Source organism: Drosophila kikkawai, chromosome X (assembly GCF_030179895.1).
Source record: "Drosophila kikkawai strain 14028-0561.14 chromosome X, DkikHiC1v2, whole genome shotgun sequence".
Classification (NCBI taxonomy): domain Eukaryota; kingdom Metazoa; phylum Arthropoda; class Insecta; order Diptera; family Drosophilidae; genus Drosophila; species Drosophila kikkawai.
In genome coordinates this window covers 23,483,393-23,506,277 of record NC_091733.1, presented here as the reverse complement: position 1 = coordinate 23,506,277, position 22,885 = coordinate 23,483,393, and the positions used below count along the sequence as shown (strand labels likewise).

Here is a 22,885-nt window from a genome sequence, read left to right as displayed (position 1 = left end):
TTTAATAAAATAAAGTTAAAAATAATATATTGAAGTAGTAACTACAGAATATTTTTTTTTTAAATCTCTAAAACCCAAGTTCAAGTTTAAATTCAATTTAAATTTACAACCAACTAAGGCCTAATCGGATACAACTATTTAAAATGACAAATTACCGTGGAAATACTTGATTCAAAGAGTTGCAAACTTGTTTAGTGGCTTTAAAAAAAAAACACCTGAAATGCAAAGGCCACCTGTTGAGTGATCACGTTATTTTTAAATTTTTTGTAGCCAAGAGGAAAGTGGCTTTGTAGTGGGCGGTGGGAGGAGGAGAAGCTGGGCGAGATCATTGGCCGCATTGCTAAAATTCCGCAGCTTTCTTTTGTTGTTTTTCTCAGCCTCCAAAAGTTGTTAATTTTGTAGCCGCACCCAGGTAAAAAAAATACAAAAATACCTAAAAACTAACTGGGAAACCACTTCTCTCTAGACTCAACCTGTGAAGGTCAGTTAACATCACTCTCCCGCTCTCTCTCCCACCTGAGAGAAGAGTTCTAAAAACAATTTGATGACGCTTCATTGATTTTGAAAAACTTCAACTCATTTACATAAAAATCCCCTTTGCCGCCGCCAATGTCACCAATTCCCGTTTGTAGTTGGCTTTATATTATTGATGTCATTAGCACAAAATTCCATGCTGAAAATGTCAAAAAGTTGGGGGGGTATGAGAAATTAACAAAAAATAAATAACAGGTTGATTTACCCTTTAAACATTTTTTTTGGGTGTGAGGTTTTGAGTCATTAATTCCGTAACAATGAAAGCTTCTTGATTTCTGTATAATATTTTTTTTGAGGATGTAAAAATGTTGAGTAAATGTTGTAAAGGTTATTAATAAATATAACTAAATTATCTGAATAAATATTAAAAATCACAAAAATCTCAATTCTGCAGAATCTCGATCAGTATACAATCTCCAGGGTAGCCTCTGCCTCTAAACACCCATTTATTTGCTTGTTTTCACTTTGTTCTTTTTGCTGTTCACAAAATGCAGACGAAAGCTTTTGAGCATACACTCACACACACTCTGCACACACACACACACATACCAAAATCAGTAAGACAAGCTTAGGCAGCATCTACTTTTTTCTTCTACCTTTTGCTGCGCCTCTTCTTTGTCGTCTTTTGTTTTTCTCTCTCTCTTTCAGTTTTTCCTCTATTTTTGAATACTTCAATTACACGAATCCCTAGTATGTGTGTGTGTGTGTATATGAGCACGTTTCCACGTATTGCGAAGGTGAGCGAGGAAGGGGCGTGGCAGGGGGTGGGGGGGTTAAAGGGGCGCTTAACTGAAAGATCGCCAGACACATTGCACTTAAGCTTGAAGTTAAACGACGACGTCGTCTACAGCGCAACATCGAGACTGGCAGCCACAGCGTCAAAGTTCAAGGTGTACAAAATGTTGAAAAAAAAATCAAGATAAATCTCCCATGAGAGTGCACAGAAAAAAATTAAAGCTGCTTTGATCAGTATTTATAAATAATTTAAGTTACCTAAAAAAAGGAAAAATATTTATCTTTACAAAATATCTTAAAACCTTGAAATTTTGAAATTAATCCATAAATATATCTTTAGTAAATATCTAAAGTTTTAAATTAATCCATAAATGGCAAGTAACTAAAAGTTAAAATTTACCTCGACTGATCTTCACTAATTTGTTTTTATGTACATTTTATGGTTTAAGCAATAAACTAAATATTTCCTTGCGATCTCTACAAGTCTCTAAGTGAACTTTAAAATTCTCTTATATAATATTTTTTTTGAACCGTGCGTGTTTTGTGTTATCGAAGATAATGACTTTATGTGCTTTTGCTGCCTTATTTGAAGTTGTTCAAGACCTGAGCTAACTCATCATCATCATTGAACTCTCATTGCCGAAGCTCATCATCGCCGTCACATTATTATCATTGACGACGACGACTGGCGCACATTTAAAAATAGTCAATTATTAATTGAAGAAATGACTAATTGTGCAATTGATGTTTGCTTTGCTCTCTGATTTGTTTTTGCCTTGCCATTCGTTTTGTTTTTGATTTTATTTATTTTTTGTAAACTACCAAGGCGATAATGCGGTTGTGGGACGACTGCGTCAAATTCAAATTAAATATATATTTTTTCCCCTATGACTCAGGTGTCAGCAGAGATGGTGTCGAGATTTTACCAAGAAAACTTAATACCTTTTAAGGGAAATACATACATATGTATATAAAGCTGAAGCTAATCAATTGAAATAAAGTAAAAAGAGAAATGAAGGGACGTCAAATTATCAAAAGGGAAGTCACTTAATAATAATTGAAGGGGAAACAGATATAGTATACGGGTGATGTGAAAGATTGACCTATTTTTAAGAATATTTATGATTCTAAAATCATAAATAACTAAGACTAGGCATCTTGTGCATATTACCACGTCACTTGCTGACTTTTACCAATTTTTTTAGGAATTATAGGTGTTGATGCGAGGAAAAATAATTTAAATATCATTAATATATGAAATATTTTTAAAAATATATAAATACTTTTTATAAATTTAAAAATTTGTTTAAAAATAATTTTAAATAAACAAATTCAAGTATTGATATATTACCTTCCCCTAACAGCTTAAAATTCTTGAAAAAATATTATTTCTATTATGCAAACCGATTATCCAACAACGGATGTGCGGCAATTAATCAACACTTCCGCTGTTGCTAAGCTTTTACAACACTGCTAGCTGCTTACCTGTGCATTGTCACCTGAGTATTGAGTGTGTGTGTGTGTGTGTTTACCTTGTCATTGAGCTATCTCAGACTCTCTCACCTCTCCTGCCCCTCTTTTTTTTTTTATCGAAATGTAATCATCTCCAGCGGCGACTTGGAAAACAAAAAGTTAAAAAAAAAAAATTAGTTGCCATGGCTGTTTGTTTTACTTTTTAATGTTGTTTTAATGGCAGCTGTGTGTGAGTTGTGCATTTGTATAGCTTTTTTTTGTTTCTATTTTTTTTTTTGCGTGTGATGCTGACTTGCTTGGTTGTGTCTCTGTGTGTGTGTGTGTGTGTGTGTGTGTGCACATTTTCATTAACGCTTATTTGTTAATGGCTTTTGTTGGGGTTTCTCCTTCTCGTGCCTACCTGCCTATAAATCAATCAGAAAAATATACAACAAAAAAAATATTTGTCAATTAGGGAAATGGGTTAGAAAATAGTTTAATTTAAAAGTGTGTAAAAAATGATAGAATTCTAGAATTCAGGTTCAAGATACTTATCAAAAGGAGGTACAATTTTATAAGTATAAAGTATCATACTATCATCAGTTTATAGGATCCCCGTACCATTGATTTTTTTGAAATTTTTATTGATTGATTTGAAAAATATTCGAAAATATACTCAGACTTAACTCTTTCTTAGAATTGTGATTCATTCAATTTACATACAGCTGCGGCAAAAAAAATAGCACTATGACATACATTTTTCTTCATTGATTATTTGTTTTATAACTATTCATATATTTAACTTGTTTAAGGCTTTTATTTTTACTTTAGGCTCTAATTTATTGAAATACACTGCAAGTGTCGTCGATAATAACATGAAATTGAAATATTTACATTATGAATGTGAACGTTGAACATTTTAGGCGGCAACAAAAATAGCACTATTTCAAAAATAACTTAAGAAAACGAAAAAAAACGAAAAAAAATACGGGAAGTTCTGGAATATTTGTATTCATTTGTATTCCTTATCGATATAGTGTATTAATATTTCGTTGTAAAAGCTTTGGCAGCAATGACAGCAGCACAACGTCTCGGCATAGAATTGACCAAGTTTTGACACCTTTCCCGTGGAATACTGCTCCATGATTCTTGAATGGTGGCCCAGAGCTCCTGATTAATCCTTGGTTTTGCATTGGAAACATATTTTTTTACATCAGACCAAAGATTCTCTATCGGGTTTAAGTCTGGAGACTGAGCAGGCCAATCCATTAGGTGAAGGGATCTGTCTTGAAACCACTTAGGAGCTTTCTTGCTGGTATGTTTAGGGTCGTTATCCTGTTGGAAGACCCACAACAACGGTATTTCGTATTCTGCATAAGACAGCATCACTGTTAGCAAAATATCGCAATAGACATGTTGATCCATAATACCTTTTATCCAATGTATTGGACCCACTCCGTAATAAGAAAAGCATGCCCAAACCATGATACTCGTTCCACCGTGTTTTATGGTCTTGCAGGTGAAACTTGGGCGGTATTCCGAATTGGGGGGTCGCCGTACATAGGATCGAGATCCTCTTCCTCCAAATAGCACGATTTTGCTTTCATCCGACCATAGGATGTTTGGGCATGCTTTTCTTATTACGGAGTGGGTCCAATACATTGGATAAAAGGTATTATGGATCAACATGTCTATTGCGATATTTTGCTAACAGTGATGCTGTCTTATGCAGAATACGAAATACCGTTGTTGTGGGTCTTCCAACAGGATAACGACCCTAAACATACCAGCAAGAAAGCTCCTAAGTGGTTTCAAGACAGATCCCTTCACCTAATGGATTGGCCTGCTCAGTCTCCAGACTTAAACCCGATAGAGAATCTTTGGTCTGATGTAAAAAAATATGTTTCCAATGCAAAACCAAGGATTAATCAGGAGCTCTGGGCCACCATTCAAGAATCATGGAGCAGTATTCCACGGGAAAGGTGTCAAAACTTGGTCAATTCTATGCCGAGACGTTGTGCTGCTGTCATTGCTGCCAAAGCTTTTACAACGAAATATTAATACACTATATCGATAAGGAATACAAATGAATACAAATATTCCAGAACTTCCCGTATTTTTTTTCGTTTTTTTTCGTTTTCTTAAGTTATTTTTGAAATAGTGCTATTTTTGTTGCCGCCTAAAATGTTCAACGTTCACATTCTTAATGTAAATATTTCAATTTCATGTTATTATCGACGACACTTGCAGTGTATTTCGATAAATTAGAGCCTAAAGTAAAAATAAAAGCCTTAAACAAGTTAAATATATGAATAGTTATAAAACAATTAATCAATAATGAAAAATATATGTCATGGTGCTATTTTTTTTGCCGCAACTGTACATATATTACCCCCAAGTTAACCGAAAACATCATAAATTAAATTTGTATATAAGCAGAAACCCCTCTGCTATCTGAGTCACTACCCTTAATCCAGGTTAAATGAATTATTTAATTAGAGATTATAAATTCAATGCAGTGTTATCATAACAGGTATGCCGTATTCCGCTTTTTTTTATTGTGCTTATTTCTTTATACCCCCCCCAATTGGGGGAACCTACTACTCATATTGTCGGCAAAACTAATAAAGACAACAGACACACAACACAATTGAAGTTGTGCTGCAGCACATTAACGTATGCATAACCTCAAAACCCAATGTCACGCATATTATTTACCTCTATATTACCTCTATCTCTCGTATCTCTCCACCTCCATGGCTATTGTTCACAATGTTTGCACGAGCCAAGAGTCTCGAAATGAACTCAAATAAAAATGAAATTAGCTAACAAGACGAGCCGTCAGTCATAAATAAGTTGCAAATAATATGCGCACGATGGACATAAAAATAAATAGTGCCAGATGGAGGAGCGAGAGCGATGAGGAGCCTCTCTATTAGCTATTAGCGTGTTGCATCACAGCGCACAGTGCATGCAAATTGTCTGCGTTTCATAACCACAAACACACACACACACACGTTTAGCAAAACGATATATAAAAAGTAAAGACCACCTCCTCTTCTCATCCATTTATTTGACAATTGCCCCTTTCGCTTTGTCTTTTGGAATAATTGTCGTCGTCGTCGTCGTCGTCGAACTGAAAACGAAAGCATTAGCCACGGCAAACAGTCGTAAATAAGCCCAGAGCAGAGACCACAGGCAACAAGTGGGCGCAGTTTTTTTTGGCCCAATAAATGTACATAATACAACAAAACGGGGCGGATGAGTAACAAACCTGGTGTTTACATACTCGAGTGGTGACTGTACGTACTCAGTTTTGGGTACACGTACACACACACACACACACACGTCATGTACCCCCCCCCCAGTGAAGAATATTCGCTAAATAATCTCTGAACATTGTGTTGTTGCCAGGTAACTGGTTTTTATTTTATTTATTATTGGGGGATTGTTTGCTTTCTGACTGGTAGTTTTGGAATTTAGCGGTGAATAATATGCCAATTGAAGCTTGTGTAAAGGCTTAGTGTTATGGGTTTTGTTATCGCTTAACTATTTTGTATAGTTTTAACATTGTTTCCTATACTGGTAAATATTTTTTTAAGCCGTACGTATTTGTTGTTGAGTAAAATTTTATTTTTATGCAAATGTAAACACTTATTTTGTCATATATTTTTTAGTGGTAACTTTTATGTTTCGCAAAGGAGGAGTGTTGGTAAACAATGTTTAGGGATTTACAACTCTTGGTTTTTAATGAACTATTATTAATTTGTATTCTTGTATGAATTTAGTTGTGGCATTTAAAAAAAGTTAAAGAAAGTATAGCTTAATTTGTGATTTTATGAAGTTGCAAAGTGTTGTAAAAGTGTTTTTAACTCAATTGTGTTACTAAAAAATTGTTGAAATTATCAAATGACCCCATTTTTCAGTCATCAAACCCAAGAATAGATATGTTTAAAGGTGGCACATGTTTGCCAAATTATTTATCGATAGTGATTCGATGAGGTTGTTTCTATATTAGTTTTTTGCAGTGTTGCACTGTTAATGACAAGATAGATATCCCCATACACCATAGTTTTATCAGAGAGTTGTTCCTATTTGCCAATTTCTAATTGTTTTTTGCCCCTCCTGTGTTTTGTTGTCTGTTTCCCTACAGTTTTTTTTTTTTTTTTTTGTTCGGTGAGGCATATAAAATATTTTTAGGCCAATTGCCATTGCCCTGAGGTTTTTGTATGTTTGTGTGTATATAAAGTTAGATAAGATATGCACATGATTTCATTGTAAACGTTATTTGCTGTCGTTGTTGTTGTCACGGCTGCGAGCGGAAGTGCCGGTGGTGACAACATTAACTTGATTTTATTACCATTTTAACCAATTTTCTTCTACGTGCTGCTATTGTTGTTGTTGTTGTTGAGCCGAAACTAATCCGCAATTCGTGCACTTTGAATTTGATGGCCTGTTAACCAATATTTCTTTTGATCCAAAACAACTCACGTACTGAAGTAGCTCTGTTGTTGTTGTTGTTGGTGAAGTTGGAGAAATGAAATAAAGTTGGTTGGTGTGTTTTTTTATACTTGTAAATAAAGTTTAGTTAAATTTCTTTATTTTTCTATTATTTGTAGATTTCTTTAATTATTTATTTAAAGCTTTGAAACATTGAAATTATGTGTACTAATTCGTACTTTGTACTTGAGAATTTTAAGTGCAACCTGTTCTCCGCTTCCTTCGTTGCCCTAGAGGGGTTTTAATACCAATTTTGGGTATTATTTTTCCCCATTGCAATTATAATTTGTAGCTCCATTGTGTGACAAACAAAAAAAGCTTAAAAAACCAATGCCATCTGAACGTGCTCAATGTCCGGCCCCATTTATAATTGGTATCATTTCGTCGGTCAGTGCTGATAAGCGCCGCCAGGCCAGTTATGTAATTTGACCCAATTAAGATTATCGATTCCCCATATAACAATGAAAATTTCAGGGTAACCCCTCTCTCGCTAACTAAAAATTAGCTTTTCCGAGAGAGCTCCACACACCAGAAAAAAAAAACTTTCCATTGATTGACAAGTTAATCTCCAGTCAGCAGTCGCCTTCCCCCTCCTTCACCACCGAAAATCAGTCAAATTTGTCAGTTAGATAAACCAACAAATGGCAAATAACAGACAATGTATCTGTCCTTCCGTTCGTGGGGTGTGTGTGTTTTTTGTTTTGTGTGCGTGTATTTTGCATGCGACGGTACGTTGACAATTGACAAAAACAATTAACGGCAATCTATCGATGGGGGAGGACGGGCGTGTGTGTGTGTGGGAATTGGGGGGAAAGCCCAAATGATTGCATAACGGGCCTACGGCCTGATCGAGGGGAAAAAACAAAAAAAAAAAACAAAAAAACGAAGCTCATTGATGATACCAACTCTGTGGTGTGTTGGTGGAATTTAGCATTACTAGCTTTTTGCGTATTTGTAGCTTTGTAAATTGGAGAGTTTTTTAATTTAAATTGCTTTCCTGAAGATGTCTTACTTCAATTTATTCTTAAGATTAACGAGACCTTTAATCTAAAGAAAGGTAAATATTTTGTGTACTCTCTGATCTCTCTGATTGATCAATCTCCTTGTTTTTCTCTGATCTCAAACTCGCTCCAGTAATATCTGCTGGTTTTCTCTATCTCTCTCTCAAATAGGGAATAAACCCGTAGCACTTAGCTGCTAAACAGAGAGGGGATAATGAAACACAACAATACAAGTAGCTACTTGTTTAGGAGAGAGTAGTCACTACCACACAAACACACCACCTCGACCACTCGGCCTTAACATTCAGCTGGGTTACCACTCAGAAGATGCTAAAACTAGTTGGGAATTATAGGGTTAAGCAGGGGATTTCTTTTTCTTTTTTATATTTAATATTTATTTATTTTCTTTAATTATTTATTTCTTTAATATTTATTTATTTTCTTTAATTATTTATTTCTTTAATATTTATTTATTTTCTTTAATTATTTATTTCTTTAATATTTATTTATTTATTTATACATATATCCTTAATGTCTAGATAAACTCGCCTGTTAATGCTGATCAACAAGAAAGCGAGAAAAGAAGTTATAATACCCTGCAAAGGTTAAAAAAAAGGGAATTCCTTATGTATTTGCGTGCTGTGCTAATTGCGGCATAGCTAATGTTTTCATTTCTCATCCGTGAGGTGTCTCTCACTACCCCCTTTTAATTCCCATTCTTTGGTGTCTCTGACTTGTGTGTGTATGTGTGTGCGTTCTTTTTTATTCATTGTATTTTTTGTTTCCTTTTTTTACTTTTTGCCGCTGTCATATATTTTCTTTACGTGCGCAATTTTGTTTGCTTTTTAGCTATCTAGAACATTTAAGCCTAATTTGCTTCATTAAATCGTCACATTTGTTATTTTTTTCCATCTGCATTTTGTTCTCTTTTTCATTTTGTTTTGTACCTTTTATTTATTCTTTCTTTGAGGATGAAAAATTGACGTCAGGCTGATGAGTTTCTCTGGGATTAATATTAGAGCTTCAATGTTTTTAGTTTGTTCAGAGATAATGGGATAAACTATAGACTTTGGTATTATATATTTTATGAGGTGATTTTTAGGCATTACCATTTTTGGTAATTTAAGAAGAATTAAAAGTGGAAATTGGAAATATTATGGCCTTTTTTAAACTTCTTTGATTGCTGGTCAGTAATTTTGTTATTTTTAATTATCATTAAATAATTTAATGTATTCTTAATCAAGGTTTTTTATATTGTAAATTATCATTTAATTATTATAGGCATTTTTAATGATTTAAATATTTAATTTTTCTTAAAAAAAAATGGCTTAGTATTATAATAAAACCCAGAAAAAAATAAAATAATTTATTCCAATTAAAATTAGTAGTTAAAAAAGAAGCATTAAATATTACAATTTGTTGAAGAACTACAAGGTATTCCCTAGTCCACACATTACAGAAAATTTGTATTGAAATAGTTTTATTTTTTAAGAAAAAAAAACCGTCTGCCACTTGATAAATTGCTGTTGTTTTTGTCTCAACACTTAATGAACAGCTGTTTAGGGAACTAAATTCTAATGTAATTAAGATTTTCCCAGCTACTTTCTTGGTTCTTGTTTTTTTGTTATTGTTCTGTTTCTCTTTGCTTGTCCGCCGCCGATATTCATTCATAAAAATGATGCTATATATATCCGTGAATATCTCTAGCACAAACATATATATACTATATAGTTTATTTGGTCTTGATTGCCTTTGGCAGAGCATTTTAATTATTTTTAGGGAGAAAAACTCAACGCGGCATGAAAACAAAACGAAGAAAAATAGTGAAAAACGAAAAAGACAAATAATTGTTGAAATTAAAAGTGACCGGCCGACGAGGCTCATTATTATTAATATTATTATTATTGTTATTGTGTTGAAGAAAAGTAAAAGCGATGACTTGGGGTCGCTCGTTTTCTTCATTTTTCTCCATTTAAATTGATAGATTTTAAAAATGCGTGGCGCATACGCAATAACAGTTTTTCTCTCTCATTAAGTGTCTTATTTTTTTATGTCTTTCTTTTTGGTTTCTTTTGTTTTTATCCATTTTTTCGTGTGGTTTTGTTCCGGTGGTCAAACAATAAACGTGAGCCTCGATTTTTCCAGCGTTCAAGTTGAACTCATTAATGTAGTTAAATGGGTATTAAACATAAATAAAACAAAGCTAGGGGGGTGGTGTCTCCAAAAAGGCGAAACTGAAACCGAAAGTTATGTAAAACGTTTAAAATTTATTAAGAAAAGCTTGAAATAATACTTTAAAAATTGCCAAAGCTTGGCTTTACAATTCAATTATAAAAAAAATAGTAATAAAGTAAATGCTGATGATATTTAGGTTTAACAACAAATGAAAACCCTTGTAATTTCCATTAATTTCAACTGAACATTGACCTCTCCCTTTTGGAATTAAAGTTTTAAATGTTTTTTTTCTGTATAAATCCGCCAAATCATTTCCGCCGCAAAGTGATCAAAGCCGTGGTATAGTGTGTGTATAAAAAAAGTCTAAATTAAATAAAATAAAATCGCAATTAAGTTTGAATCAGCAGCAAAGGAAGTGACGCATTGCGTTCGACTCTATTCATTTCATTCATAAAAGCAGAAAATCAGCAAAAAATGCTGCGAAAAGCAAAGAAAAAGTGCCGGCAGGATGCACTTAATCATGGAGAAGAGCGACTGAGTCGAGTCGAGCGACACGTTTGACTCCGAATCGGATATCAGGCCAGTGGAATGTGTCCAACCGTTGATTAGCAGAAAGAAATCCACAAAACCCAAACCAAACAGAAGCAGCCATATGAGCTCATTTCATTTCGGTTATTTCTTATTTTTGCTGTTTTTAGAGGGAGCCCTCTTCAAGTTCACGCCGTGGCGATAATAAATATCGCATGATGTCATTATAAATTTATGTGAATACCCATCTACAAAAATTTATATACAGAAAAGGAAACAATATTCAAGGAATTGATTCGAGTTTATCTCTCAGCTGTTCAAGGAAATTTAAGGGCAAATTATTATTTTTCTAGGAATTTGATAAAAAACACTTGTTTTTTATTTTGTATATATGTATATCTATAAATCCAAGTCTTTTTTTGTGTAAACTATATTTTGTGGTTGACTGGAATAAGTGAAAAAGTGATCAGAAATCTCTTTTATTTTAGTGTTTTTTTTTATTTTTGTATTTTTGGGAAAAAATCTAAATTTTAAAAATTCATCACTAAGCCAAAAATGCTTTAAATTCAAATCGGAAACAAAAACGGTTTTTATAAGATTAATAATTCTGCATACTAAATCTAAATTCTTTTTAAATTTAATTTTTTCCAATTTTTGTTTATTTTAACGATGTAAAATTTATAAAATTTTGAAAAAAAATGGAAAAAAAATGTTTTCTTTCAGACATGGCCAGAAAGATTCGCCTAGTACTGCTGATCAAGAATATATATGGTTTATAGGGTCGGAAATGACTCCTTCATTGTATTCCAAGCTTTAGACTGAAATTAGAATACCCTGAAAGGGTATACATTTGTTAGAAACTTTTTAGTTGGGATATCGATACTATATCAATAATTGGTATGAAATCCAATATATAAATCTATATATTTTTAACATGCGATATATGTAGGATAAATCGATATACTGTTTGATATTATATTTGCTAATATATCATATTGTACAACTCTGACTTAAGGTATATCCGAAGCAAATATCTCTAAAATATTTATTTGCATTTCCTTGGAAAACGAAATCAAAAGAAAATCAAGAAAAAATACTCACCGCAAAGTCAAAATAAAAAGCAAAACCTCGACCAAAACTAAAACTATTTGCGAATCCATTGACGTCATGGTTTGTCCCGTGAACCCTCGCCCTCCCTGCCCTCCCCTGGCAGCCAGTTCATATGTCAATTGTGTCAAATTTAATTGGATATTCATACACATATTTGGTAGCAGGCAGGCGGCAGTCGGCCATCCTCCAAGCTCTGAAAATAGAATCTTTACGCCATTTGTTAATGTAAATATCAAGTGCACACACCAAATGGGGAAGCAAACAGACAAACAAACAAAGCCAAATTATAAAAGCCAGATTGTTTTTTTTTTTGGACTTGGTTTTCCGCAACAAAAAGTAAATTATGAAATATAAACATATTTGCAAAGTAAGAGATCATTTACGGTTTGTAGTTTCCATGAATTCAACTGGTTGCCAAGTGGAATAAGCAAAGTTCAGACTCTAAAGCACAGACTTTTAACGATTATCAGGAAGCGAAACTTTATATATATCAATTTAGCAACCAAAAACCAAAAACCTTGTGCACTTTTCTTGTCACAGTGCCAGGTGAAATCATAAGTACTAATAAAAATCTATACCAGATATAACCACATGTGCTAGATGTGATATTATATCATATAGATATATGCAATTTGTGGGGGAATTATACAGCGAGTGCCAAAAAAGAAGGGGTTCATTATTCATTCATATCGTGAGCTTTCCATTTGCAACTAGAAAATAACGTAGAGCGTCAATAAATTGGTAAATAAATCAATATGCAGTGTTGCTTTATTAATTATTTAAGGCCACAACTATTGGCCTTGAAAGGAGGTACATACATATATACACACATACACAGACAATGTTGACATTTCGGTGACACATTTAACACAACAACTTGACAGCTAAGCACATAAACTTAAGCTACCTAACCGACTGATTCATCATAGTAAAACGTTTTCCTTGATTAATCATAGATTTATCTTTATTTTTCAACTGAGCAATAGCTCTTGGCCTTTTTCAGTTAAATATCTTTGCCACCTCAGTGGCTTTATTCACTTCCTTAGTTGCTGGTGAAAAGTTGGTGTAGCCAGAATAGTTTTAAATAAATATTTATATACACTTATTTTATTAAATATTCTTTATTTATTATTTACAGATTGCAGCACAATAATAACAACGAACAGTTAAGACGAGAAAATCGCCCGGAAGTAAGCATTTCGTTGCCACCGAAATAAGAAAAGACAACAAGCAGCAAGATGTCTCCAAAAGCGGTAAGTGTTTGCATAGTACTTAATAAATTTGTAGCATTATGGAGGTTTTTATTTGATAAATGTTTAATTTCAAGTTTTATAAACTTGAAAATATTCCACAAAATAAAAGCAGCCATAAATTGTGGAATCAATTGGCCAGAAGCTCGTATCGATAAACGTTGGTAAATTATTAAAGATTAGTTATTAACTCGAAGCCTCTGTTGTCAGTTATCAGTTGTCGGTGTTGTCAGAAATTGTCAGAAATGTTTAAGAAATCCTTATCGAGAGCACTCGAACGAGTACACTACGAATTGTCGTCAATTGCAGGAAGCGGCGAGCTTCCTTTGGGCCCAAAGACGTCATGGTTGCTCTATTATTGACGTCGTTTTTGTTATTATTTTTGTTTGTTAAGTCTGTGTCTGTGCAATCTTTGGACATTTGCCCAAAAAATTTCATCATATATTTAATTTTTTTTTTGGCAGGAAAATGAGATTAAAAAGAGACTCTCGACGTCATTGATATGGCTTCCTCCCTCTCCCCTCTAGGCCTTTTATGGTTATTATTAAATTGGGGAAAGAAATCACTCGTATCAGACGAGACTTTCGCAGTAATCACTTGATCACTTGATGGATGGATTGTTAAAGGTTTTTCATTATAGACACGTGATTGAGAATGTTTTGGAAGAAGGAGAAATAAGAAATATTTCATTATATATATACTTTAAAAACTTGCCTTAGTTTTCCATTTTTGCTAAATTTTCCTCTAAAAAGCACCTTTAAGTCAATGCAAATCGTGCTTGAATGATTTCTCCATAACTTTCCCTTTTCTTTCCATATAGTTTTCCTCAATATATATAGGTATATATATTGGTGTGTTTGTTCAGTTGGCAATAGTTGGGGAGAGGTTAATTGCTGTTCGGAGGTTCGGTCGCTTTGGAGCTTCAATAAAATCGAACTGACAGCCAACGCGTCGTATGATTGACGCTGATTTGTTTGCTGCCCACCTTGGGGCTGGGTCTATGGCTCTCTCTCTCTAAAGCAGCAGCAGTCAACAAAATATAGTTTCAGAATTATATACATTTTTTAATAAATTTTTATTAATTGTATTACAATTTTCACATGTTAATGCAAAATGAACAACTTGTTAAATTTACCGAAGGCAATTATTAGTTGTATATTTTTTCAATAATTGTTATATGGCAAATATGGCAAGGTTTTGTTTATTATTTTTTATGGAATTTATTTTTAATATTTAATTTATTTTTTTAATTTGTATATTTGTTTTAATTTTCAAAAAGTTTTTGTTGAATTACTAAAAATTAAATAAAAAAAACTATGAAATTGTAAATAAGAACTATTACATTTTAAATTACCAGCAAATTTCATATTTAATTTAACCTGAGGATAAATATATTTGTAGAGAATCTATTAATTTTTAAAGGAATCTTAAACTTGGTTATTTCTTAAAATGTTTTTAAATATTTACAAACGATTAAAAGGATTTTTATTAATTAACCAGAGGTAAAACAGACTTGATAAATTATTAGCCAGAAGTTTAAAATACCTAACCAGAGGTTAAACAAATATTTATTAAGCAAAACATGCAAAATTTCTCTTAATAATCCCACCAACTTTGACCTACACTGGGCGTATATGTGTAGTAGACCTAGTTTTGACCTCTATGGTCAGCAGTCTGTCTGTCAGAGTGTCAGTTTTGCTTCCTTCTTTTTCTGAAATGGTTGTCTATTTTTAGATGCACAATTAACATGCAATTTATATTAACTTGACAACGAATGACTCGGACAAATGTGTGTGAAGCCCCCAGCCGGCCCTTTCGACAGAAATTAAGTTCACTTTTGCCGCGTTTCCCTTAGTCGGCGCTTCTTTCTTCCTTCCCCTTCCTTCTCTCAGTGTTCCAACGATTTTCCCCCCATACTTTTCTTTCTTTTTCTGCTTTCCTCCGCAGTCTTTTCTTTTTTTTTTTTTTTTATTTGGCTTAAAAACGTGCCGTGACTTTTCCATTTTCCTCAGTTGCCGCTGGACAACAGAATCGCATTGAACGCCGGGCGCGCTATTGTATTTTCCCGTGCTTTTCCGAGTTTTACTGGATTTTGTGAATCTAAACTTGTATTTTTATTTTTTCTCAACCGGCGATTAGCATAGAAAAGCGTAATAATTCAAAAATTACTGCGAAACCCTTTTTCGGTGCCCAAAATGGTTGTCGTCTCCGCCGACAGCCGCGTCCGTTTGCCGCGTTACGGCGGAGTCAGTGTCAAACGGAAAACGGTACGCCACCAAAATTTTCCTGGAAAAACATTTTGTTAAAGGAAAATTTATATTGTATTTTTTTTCTGATTTTTTTTTTGTGGCCTGTGTGCATTTTTGTGGCTTCCGCTGCGAAAATGAGACAAAATCCAACATTTTTTGGAGATCAAAAATGCACTTAAACTGGTTTTTGTTGACTTTAACTTCCGTTGGTGGATAGTTGTTGTTGTTTGTTTCGTGGTTGTTGTTATTGTTGAGGGAAAAAACAAAAGAAATAGGCAAAACAGAGACCGAAGCAGAGAGGCAAGCAACCACGTTGGTTGCATTAACCCAAAAACGTTAATTGGATTGAAATGAAAAACGTTTTTAATTTCCTAGCATTGTGTCACGTTTGATTTGCATTCACCAAACAACAGCGGCAGCAAAAAACCAAACAATGCGCCAAAACGATAAAAGCTAAAAAAAAGAAGAATAAAAAATAAAAACAATTGGAATGATGATGAAATTTACTCTAGGAAAATTTGAAATTTTAGTAGGTTTTTTATTTTGATGAAGAAATTTAGGAATGTTTGTTTGGATGTGAAAAAGTATTGGTAAATAATATGTGTAATTTTACAAAAAAATTAGTTATGCTTAAAAAAAAAACCATAAGAAAGCTTAAATGGAATCAAAAAATTCCTAAGAGCGTTATTTAATTCTAAGTTAATTCTAATTTATAATATAAAATAACAATATTTATTTACTAGTCTAATCAATTTTAATTTGAAAATTAACCTAACCGACAATCTTGTTACTTTACTTGAAACTGTTCGTTTTGTCTTCAAGTTTTACCATTTTTCATTGGGTAGTGTTATTTTGGTAGTCAAAACTTTTATAATTTAAGCATTGTTTAATCTTTAAGTTAAAGAATATGTATTTTGTATACTCACATCACTCTAGTTCCTTCCTCTAATTGATCAATCTCCTTGTTTTCTCTCTGTGCATGATCTGTCTCTGATATCTGCTAGTTTTCACCCTTTCTCTCGCTCTGTTTGGGTCTACAAACTCTCTCCTAAACCCATAGCACTAAGCTACAAAACAAAGATAAGGTACACTGTAACACAACAAGTAGGAGCCATTTTAGGAGGTAGTAACCACTACCGCACTACGACACTACCACACAACCACCTACCTTTACCACTCGACCGCAACATTCGGCTGGGTTACCACTCTGAAGATGCTAGAACTAGTTAGGAATAATAGGGTCAAGTGAGGGATTTTTTTTCCTAATTAAAAATTGATTTATTTATTTATTTTTGTACTAATTTACATTTTTTTATAATTTAAAGTCTTGTTTTACTTTCTTTATTTAATCCTTTATCCTATAGCAATATTACTTCCCCTAGATTCCGGATTCCTTTAACATTCCTAACTTTTTTATTTAGGAAATGTCTTAATAACAAAAGGAAAACAGTAATAAGTACAGTTGACCCTTCACGCGCTTTTGTCATGTGTCCAAAGTGGGTGGCTTTCATTGTAGGTTGGGTACTACAGGTGAGAGAGTGGGGTTCCCCGTGTACCTATTGGTAATATTTCTAGGGACCCTGTGCTGTGCCTGTGCTCTTCCCTTTAACCCTGTCTTGCCTTCCATTTATTTCCATTTCTTTGACTCTTTTGCTGTCATTGTCTCTCATGCCTGATTGATTTTTTGCTGTATTCCGAGCGTGATTTTTCACAGCGGCCCGCTTTCGTTTCTCTCTTCTTTATTTCCAAGTGATTTCCACCCAGTATTTCTTCCTCCCCCTCACCCGCCTTTCCCCTTTCGGGAAAACGTGCGTTTTGAGTCGAAAGCCCGACTTATGCAAGCTGCCAAGTGTGCTGTTTGCTTTTTGCCATCGAATCCAATCCCCGGGCGCGAAATGAGAGCTCTTGGTTGGCACGTGCCCTCCTCGCATGTTGGCTCAAATCCCGTTAATCCATCGACGACCCCCAAACAAGACCGACCCCTCCCCACAAGAGTCTCCCCTTTTTGGCACACACCAACCCATAGAGTGTCGTATCTATCGATAATTGCCAAAGGTGTTTGTTCAGCTGATGGAATGCCTTTCGTTTTGATTTAAAGTCAAGGCAGGAAACTGAGGATATATCAGGTTTTGAGTACCGAGAAATGACTTGATTTGTGTATTTAATTTCTAAAATTAAATTAAAATGAAGTCTGATAGGAAACAGGGATATATCACGCTTCGAATACTGAGAAATTATTTTATTTTTATAAATAATTTTATAAATTAAGTAAAAATGGGTTTAATAGGAAAAATAATACAATTATGAAGCTGAAAATATTTTAGAAAATTTAAACCATAAATTCTATTAATATCATTTTTAATTATAAATAAATATTTAATCATATTTTTAATTATAAATTAATATTTAATACTATTTTTAATTATTTTTTATTATTTTCTATTTAATTAATTCTTATTATTTTCCTTTTTATTTAATTCTTAATGAATTCAATTAATTTTTAATTATTATTAATTATTTCCTTTCAGCTAAATGTGCGCGTCACGACAATGGACGCGGAACTGGAGTTCGCCATCCAGTCGACGACGACGGGCAAACAATTGTTTGACCAAGTGGTGAAGACGATCGGCCTGCGTGAGGTGTGGTTCTTTGGCCTCCAGTACACCGACTCAAAGGGCGATCTGACATGGATCAAGCTGTACAAAAAGGTAAGAATCTAGCCAAGATATATTAAAACCCAACGAAAATTAAGAGTAAGAATTTATTACTAATTTTGGAAAGGGAATTTTGTACATATTAATTAAGAAATTAGGGGAATTAGGTAATTGAAATATTTAATAATTTAATTATTTACTAAGAAGCTATTTATAATCTCTAAATAAGAATTTAGGAAAATCAGGAAATTAAAATAATTTATTTGGTAATTATCGCGGAAATTTTATGCATTAATTTCCTATTTCAAAAATTCCAAAACAAGAATCTTTAAAAATAATCATTTTATAAGGAAATAAGTAATAATTGTTTATTAATAATTTTTAAATATATAATATACATATGCTATATAATATAATATAGCCCGAATCGCCGGCCATAAAGACCATGAAATATTTGAAGCGTGTAAAGAAGTATGTGGACAAAAAGACAGCCGCTGACAATAATGGATTGAATCAGGCGGAGACCAGTGAAGACGATGACGATGCCGATGATATGGTGGGATTATAACTGAACATATCTAGCAGAAAAATATGAAATCCCATAAAAAATCCTTTAAAATATCCCTGGCTAGAATCGAGAAACCATAGCTGCATAGCTCCTAGTAAATGATCCTTGTTTTTTATGTATACCTCTCAAAAGACTAGCTTAAGTTTAATGTTTAAAAGTTAATATAAATATTTATAAATTTATTAAAAATTATTTAAATATTTAATGCTGCACAACAACAATAACAACAGACTGGATCAATGCCGTTCTCGACATGGGTAACACTTGAGACCACAAATGCACTAAATATAAATATAAGATTAGTTTATTTATTTATAATAATTTTATTTTATTTATAATAGTTTTATTTTATTTATAATAATTTTATTTTACTTATTTTGTATTTTGTTATATTTTTAAAGTTATTTATTAATTTTATAAAACTATTTTGTGTTTTTATGAGGTTGTTTGTACAGTCTTTTTTGCTTTTACCTCAAAAACTCATCAGCAAACATTGCGAAATTCCGACTTGGGAATTCTAAGTGCACTCTGTGCACCATTTTTGTTTACTTTTAATGTTTTTATAACTATTTTTATAATTTATTTACCATATTAACAAAGCTAGAACGTATTTAAAGAGCTTGAAGGTATTTCTTTTTTATGTTTTATATTTTTAGATAAAATGTATATAATTTATAATAATAAATACCATTCCCTCTCTCTCTGTTTCTCTTCTCCCTTTAGGTGATGAACCAGGATGTGAAGAAGGAGAATCCATTGCAGTTCCGTTTCCGCGCCAAATTCTATCCCGAGGACGTGGCCGAGGAGCTGATCCAGGACATTACACTGCGCCTGTTTTATCTGCAGGTGAAGAATGCCATACTGACCGACGAGATCTATTGTCCGCCCGAGACATCCGTATTGCTGGCCTCGTATGCCGTCCAGGCGCGTCACGGTGACCATAACAAGACCACACACACAGCCGGCTTTCTGGCCAATGATCGTCTGCTGCCGCAGCGTGTCATTGACCAGCACAAGATGTCCAAGGAGGAGTGGGAGCAATCGATTATGACCTGGTGGCAGGAGCATCGCAGCATGCTGCGCGAGGACGCCATGATGGAGTATCTGAAGATTGCCCAGGATCTGGAGATGTATGGCGTTAATTACTTTGAGATCCGGAACAAGAAGGGCACCGATCTGTGGTTGGGCGTCGATGCACTCGGCCTTAATATCTACGAGCAGGATGATCGCCTCACACCCAAGATTGGCTTCCCGTGGTCCGAAATCCGTAATATTTCCTTCTCGGAGAAGAAGTTCATCATCAAGCCGATCGACAAGAAGGCGCCGGACTTTATGTTCTTTGCGCCGCGCGTTCGCATCAACAAGCGCATCCTGGCCCTGTGCATGGGCAACCATGAGCTCTATATGCGTCGCCGCAAGCCGGACACTATTGATGTGCAGCAGATGAAGGCGCAGGCGCGCGAGGAGAAGAATGCCAAACAGCAGGAACGGTTAGTTTATTTATTATTTATTGATTTTTTCATTTAATTTTTGTGTATTTCTTTTTTAGCGAAAAGCTGCAGCTGGCGCTGGCCGCTCGCGAACGCGCCGAAAAGAAGCAGCAGGAGTATGAGGATCGGCTGAAGCAGATGCAGGAGGAAATGGAGCGCTCGCAGCGCGACTTGCTGGAGGCCCAGGAGATGATCCGTCGCTTGGAGGAGCAGCTGAAGCAGCTGCAGGCCGCCAAGGATGAACTGGAGCTGCATCAGAAGGAGCTGCAGGCGATGCTGTTGCGCCTCGAGGAGGCCAAGCATTTGGAGGCCACCGAGAAGGCCAAGCTCGAGGAGGAGATTATGGCCAAGCAGATGGAGGTGCAGCGCATCCAGGATGAGGTCAATGCCAAGGATGAGGAGACGAAGCGTCTGCAGGACGAGGTGGAGGAGGCCCGCCGCAAGCAGGTCAGTGTGGTACGAAAACGAATGCTATGTTGGTTTCTATCAAAAATAAAACAAAACACTTGCATTCCATTCGCACTTGATAATAATATTAATCCTAAAATCATTAACTGAATTCATTAAACAAGTTGTATATAAATAATCTAAGGAATATGTTCTTATTTTAATTGTTTTCCTTAGGCCGAGGCGGCCGCTGCCCTGCTGGCCGCATCCACAACGCCGCAGCACCACCATGTGGCCGAGGATGAGAACGAGAACGAGGAGGAGCTGACGAACGGCGATGCTGGCGGTGATGTGTCGCGCGACCTGGACACCGACGAGCATATCAAGGACCCCATCGAGGACAGACGCACGCTGGCCGAGCGCAACGAGCGCTTGCATGATCAGCTCAAGGTGATGATGAATAAATAATAGAAATCCTGCAAAATGGCTAATAATATTATAATTTTTGTTTGCAGGCCCTGAAACAGGATCTGGCGCAGTCGCGCGACGAGACGAAAGAGACGGCAAACGACAAGATTCATCGTGAGAACGTGCGCCAGGGTAGGGACAAGTACAAGACGCTCCGCGAGATCCGTAAGGGCAACACAAAGCGTCGCGTCGATCAGTTCGAGAACATGTAAAGATATATTACGGCCAGATAGAGAGAGAGAGAAGGAGTCGAGTCTCCGAAAAGAAAGAAAGAAAGATATAATAATAACCACCACCACCAACAACAACAGCCCTCTGCCGTTGTTCCCTAATGATGATAACGATGATGATGATGAAGATGAAGAAGAAGCAACAAATATAATTCCGATCGCTGGCCAAAAAAGCCTGGCAGCGATCACCCCCCGTTTTTTGCAACTATTACACCCTCCCAAACCTCACTTTTTCACCTTCCTATCCAGAAATCAGAAGAACATAAAGCCACATATATATTTACTATATATTTTATTTACATTTCTCCTTTTCCCAATGGCTTCTCATAGAGAAAATGGAACGAATAGTAATAGAAATCAAAACAAACCCAAAACAACAACCACACTACTACAGCTACTACAACAAAAACAAAACAAAATGAAAACGTAAAACAACTATTTGCATTTTTTCCCCCGTTATAATTATTATTTTTATTATATTATATAATTACTATTTTTTTTTTAAATTTGTATAATTAAATAAGTGAGAACTCGATTGTTTCTTAAAATTAAAAACAAAACAACTTGAGAGAGAGAGAGAGAGCAACAAACAAACAAAAAAGAGAAAAAATAAATATTATATAAAATATTTTTCTTCTTTAAATCTATTTTTGTTTTGAAAGAATACAAAAAGAAAAGAAAAACAAACAACAAAAACTATTGTGAAAAAAACCAAACAAAAAAGTTTTTAAATTAAACAATAAAAATGTACAAGAAAACAAAAACTGTCGTTTTAATGCTATTTTAAAATTAAAATCTATGGGTGAAGACGGGTAACTTTGTGTAAAAATACGCATTTCTGCATGAAAAATCTAAAATTATGTGGCATACTTTTGGGCAGACAAATTTAACAATAAACAAGATTAATCATAAATTTTTTTTTAATTTTGAATTATTTTTTTTATTTTTAAAATTTTTTCTGAATTTTTTAGATTTTTTTCGGAATTTTTATTATTTTATTTAACTGCCAAAATTTGAATTTGAATTTAACGACGATCAGTTTCAGTGTGCCCAGGTGCAGTTGTAAAATAACACCTAAATTTGGATTCAAAAGGTTTGAGTCTCCGCTAACTTGCGCCGGCTCGTAAATGGTTTGAAACTTTGACTTTTTATAACAGTGTATACCAGTTTTCAGTTGCTTGCTGCTGGTTTCTGTTCGCCTGTTACCCCAGTTTGGGAAGCGGGTAATTTGCATGGAAATGTTCGGAAATTTGGATGGGCTGCTGTAGGGATGTTGTTGTATAAAGGTTGTTGTTGCCATCAAGCTGTTGTTGTCGGCAACAAATAGATATAAATGCATAAAATGAAATATACCAGTTTATACCAATTATTATTTTTGCCCAAAAGTTTTTATAACAGTTTATACCAGTTTTCAGTTGCTTGCTGCTGGTTTCTGTTCGCCTGTTACCCCAGTTTGGGAAGCGGCCAAATTGAATGAAAAATTTTACTTGCTTGCATCAGTGATGCTCATCTGCATCAGTGATGCTCATCTGGCTATATTTCAATATTGGGGGG

At 34.5% G+C, this 22,885-nt stretch overlaps 1 protein-coding gene across 5 annotated transcripts in view; it reads left to right on the top strand.

Annotated features, from left to right (window-relative positions):
* Positions 1–22,095, top strand: part of Moe (moesin) — a 33,503-nt gene extending 11,408 nt beyond the window's left edge. For 4 of the 5 annotated variants that reach the window (XM_070288000.1, XM_070288002.1, XM_070288001.1 and 1 more), the window contains exons 2-7: positions 13,174–13,288; positions 18,063–18,242; positions 19,480–20,246; positions 20,306–20,702; positions 20,871–21,083; positions 21,149–22,095. In XM_070288000.1, the coding sequence (XP_070144101.1) occupies positions 13,274–13,288; positions 18,063–18,242; positions 19,480–20,246; positions 20,306–20,702; positions 20,871–21,083; positions 21,149–21,313 (1,737 nt within the window). In that variant the 5' untranslated portion in view covers positions 13,174–13,273 and the 3' untranslated portion in view covers positions 21,314–22,095. The remainder of the gene's footprint in view (positions 1–13,173; positions 13,289–18,062; positions 18,243–19,479; positions 20,247–20,305; positions 20,703–20,870; positions 21,084–21,148) is intronic. The other variant, XM_017167621.3, reaches the window with a different exon arrangement.
* Positions 22,096–22,885: the final 790 nt, after the last annotated feature.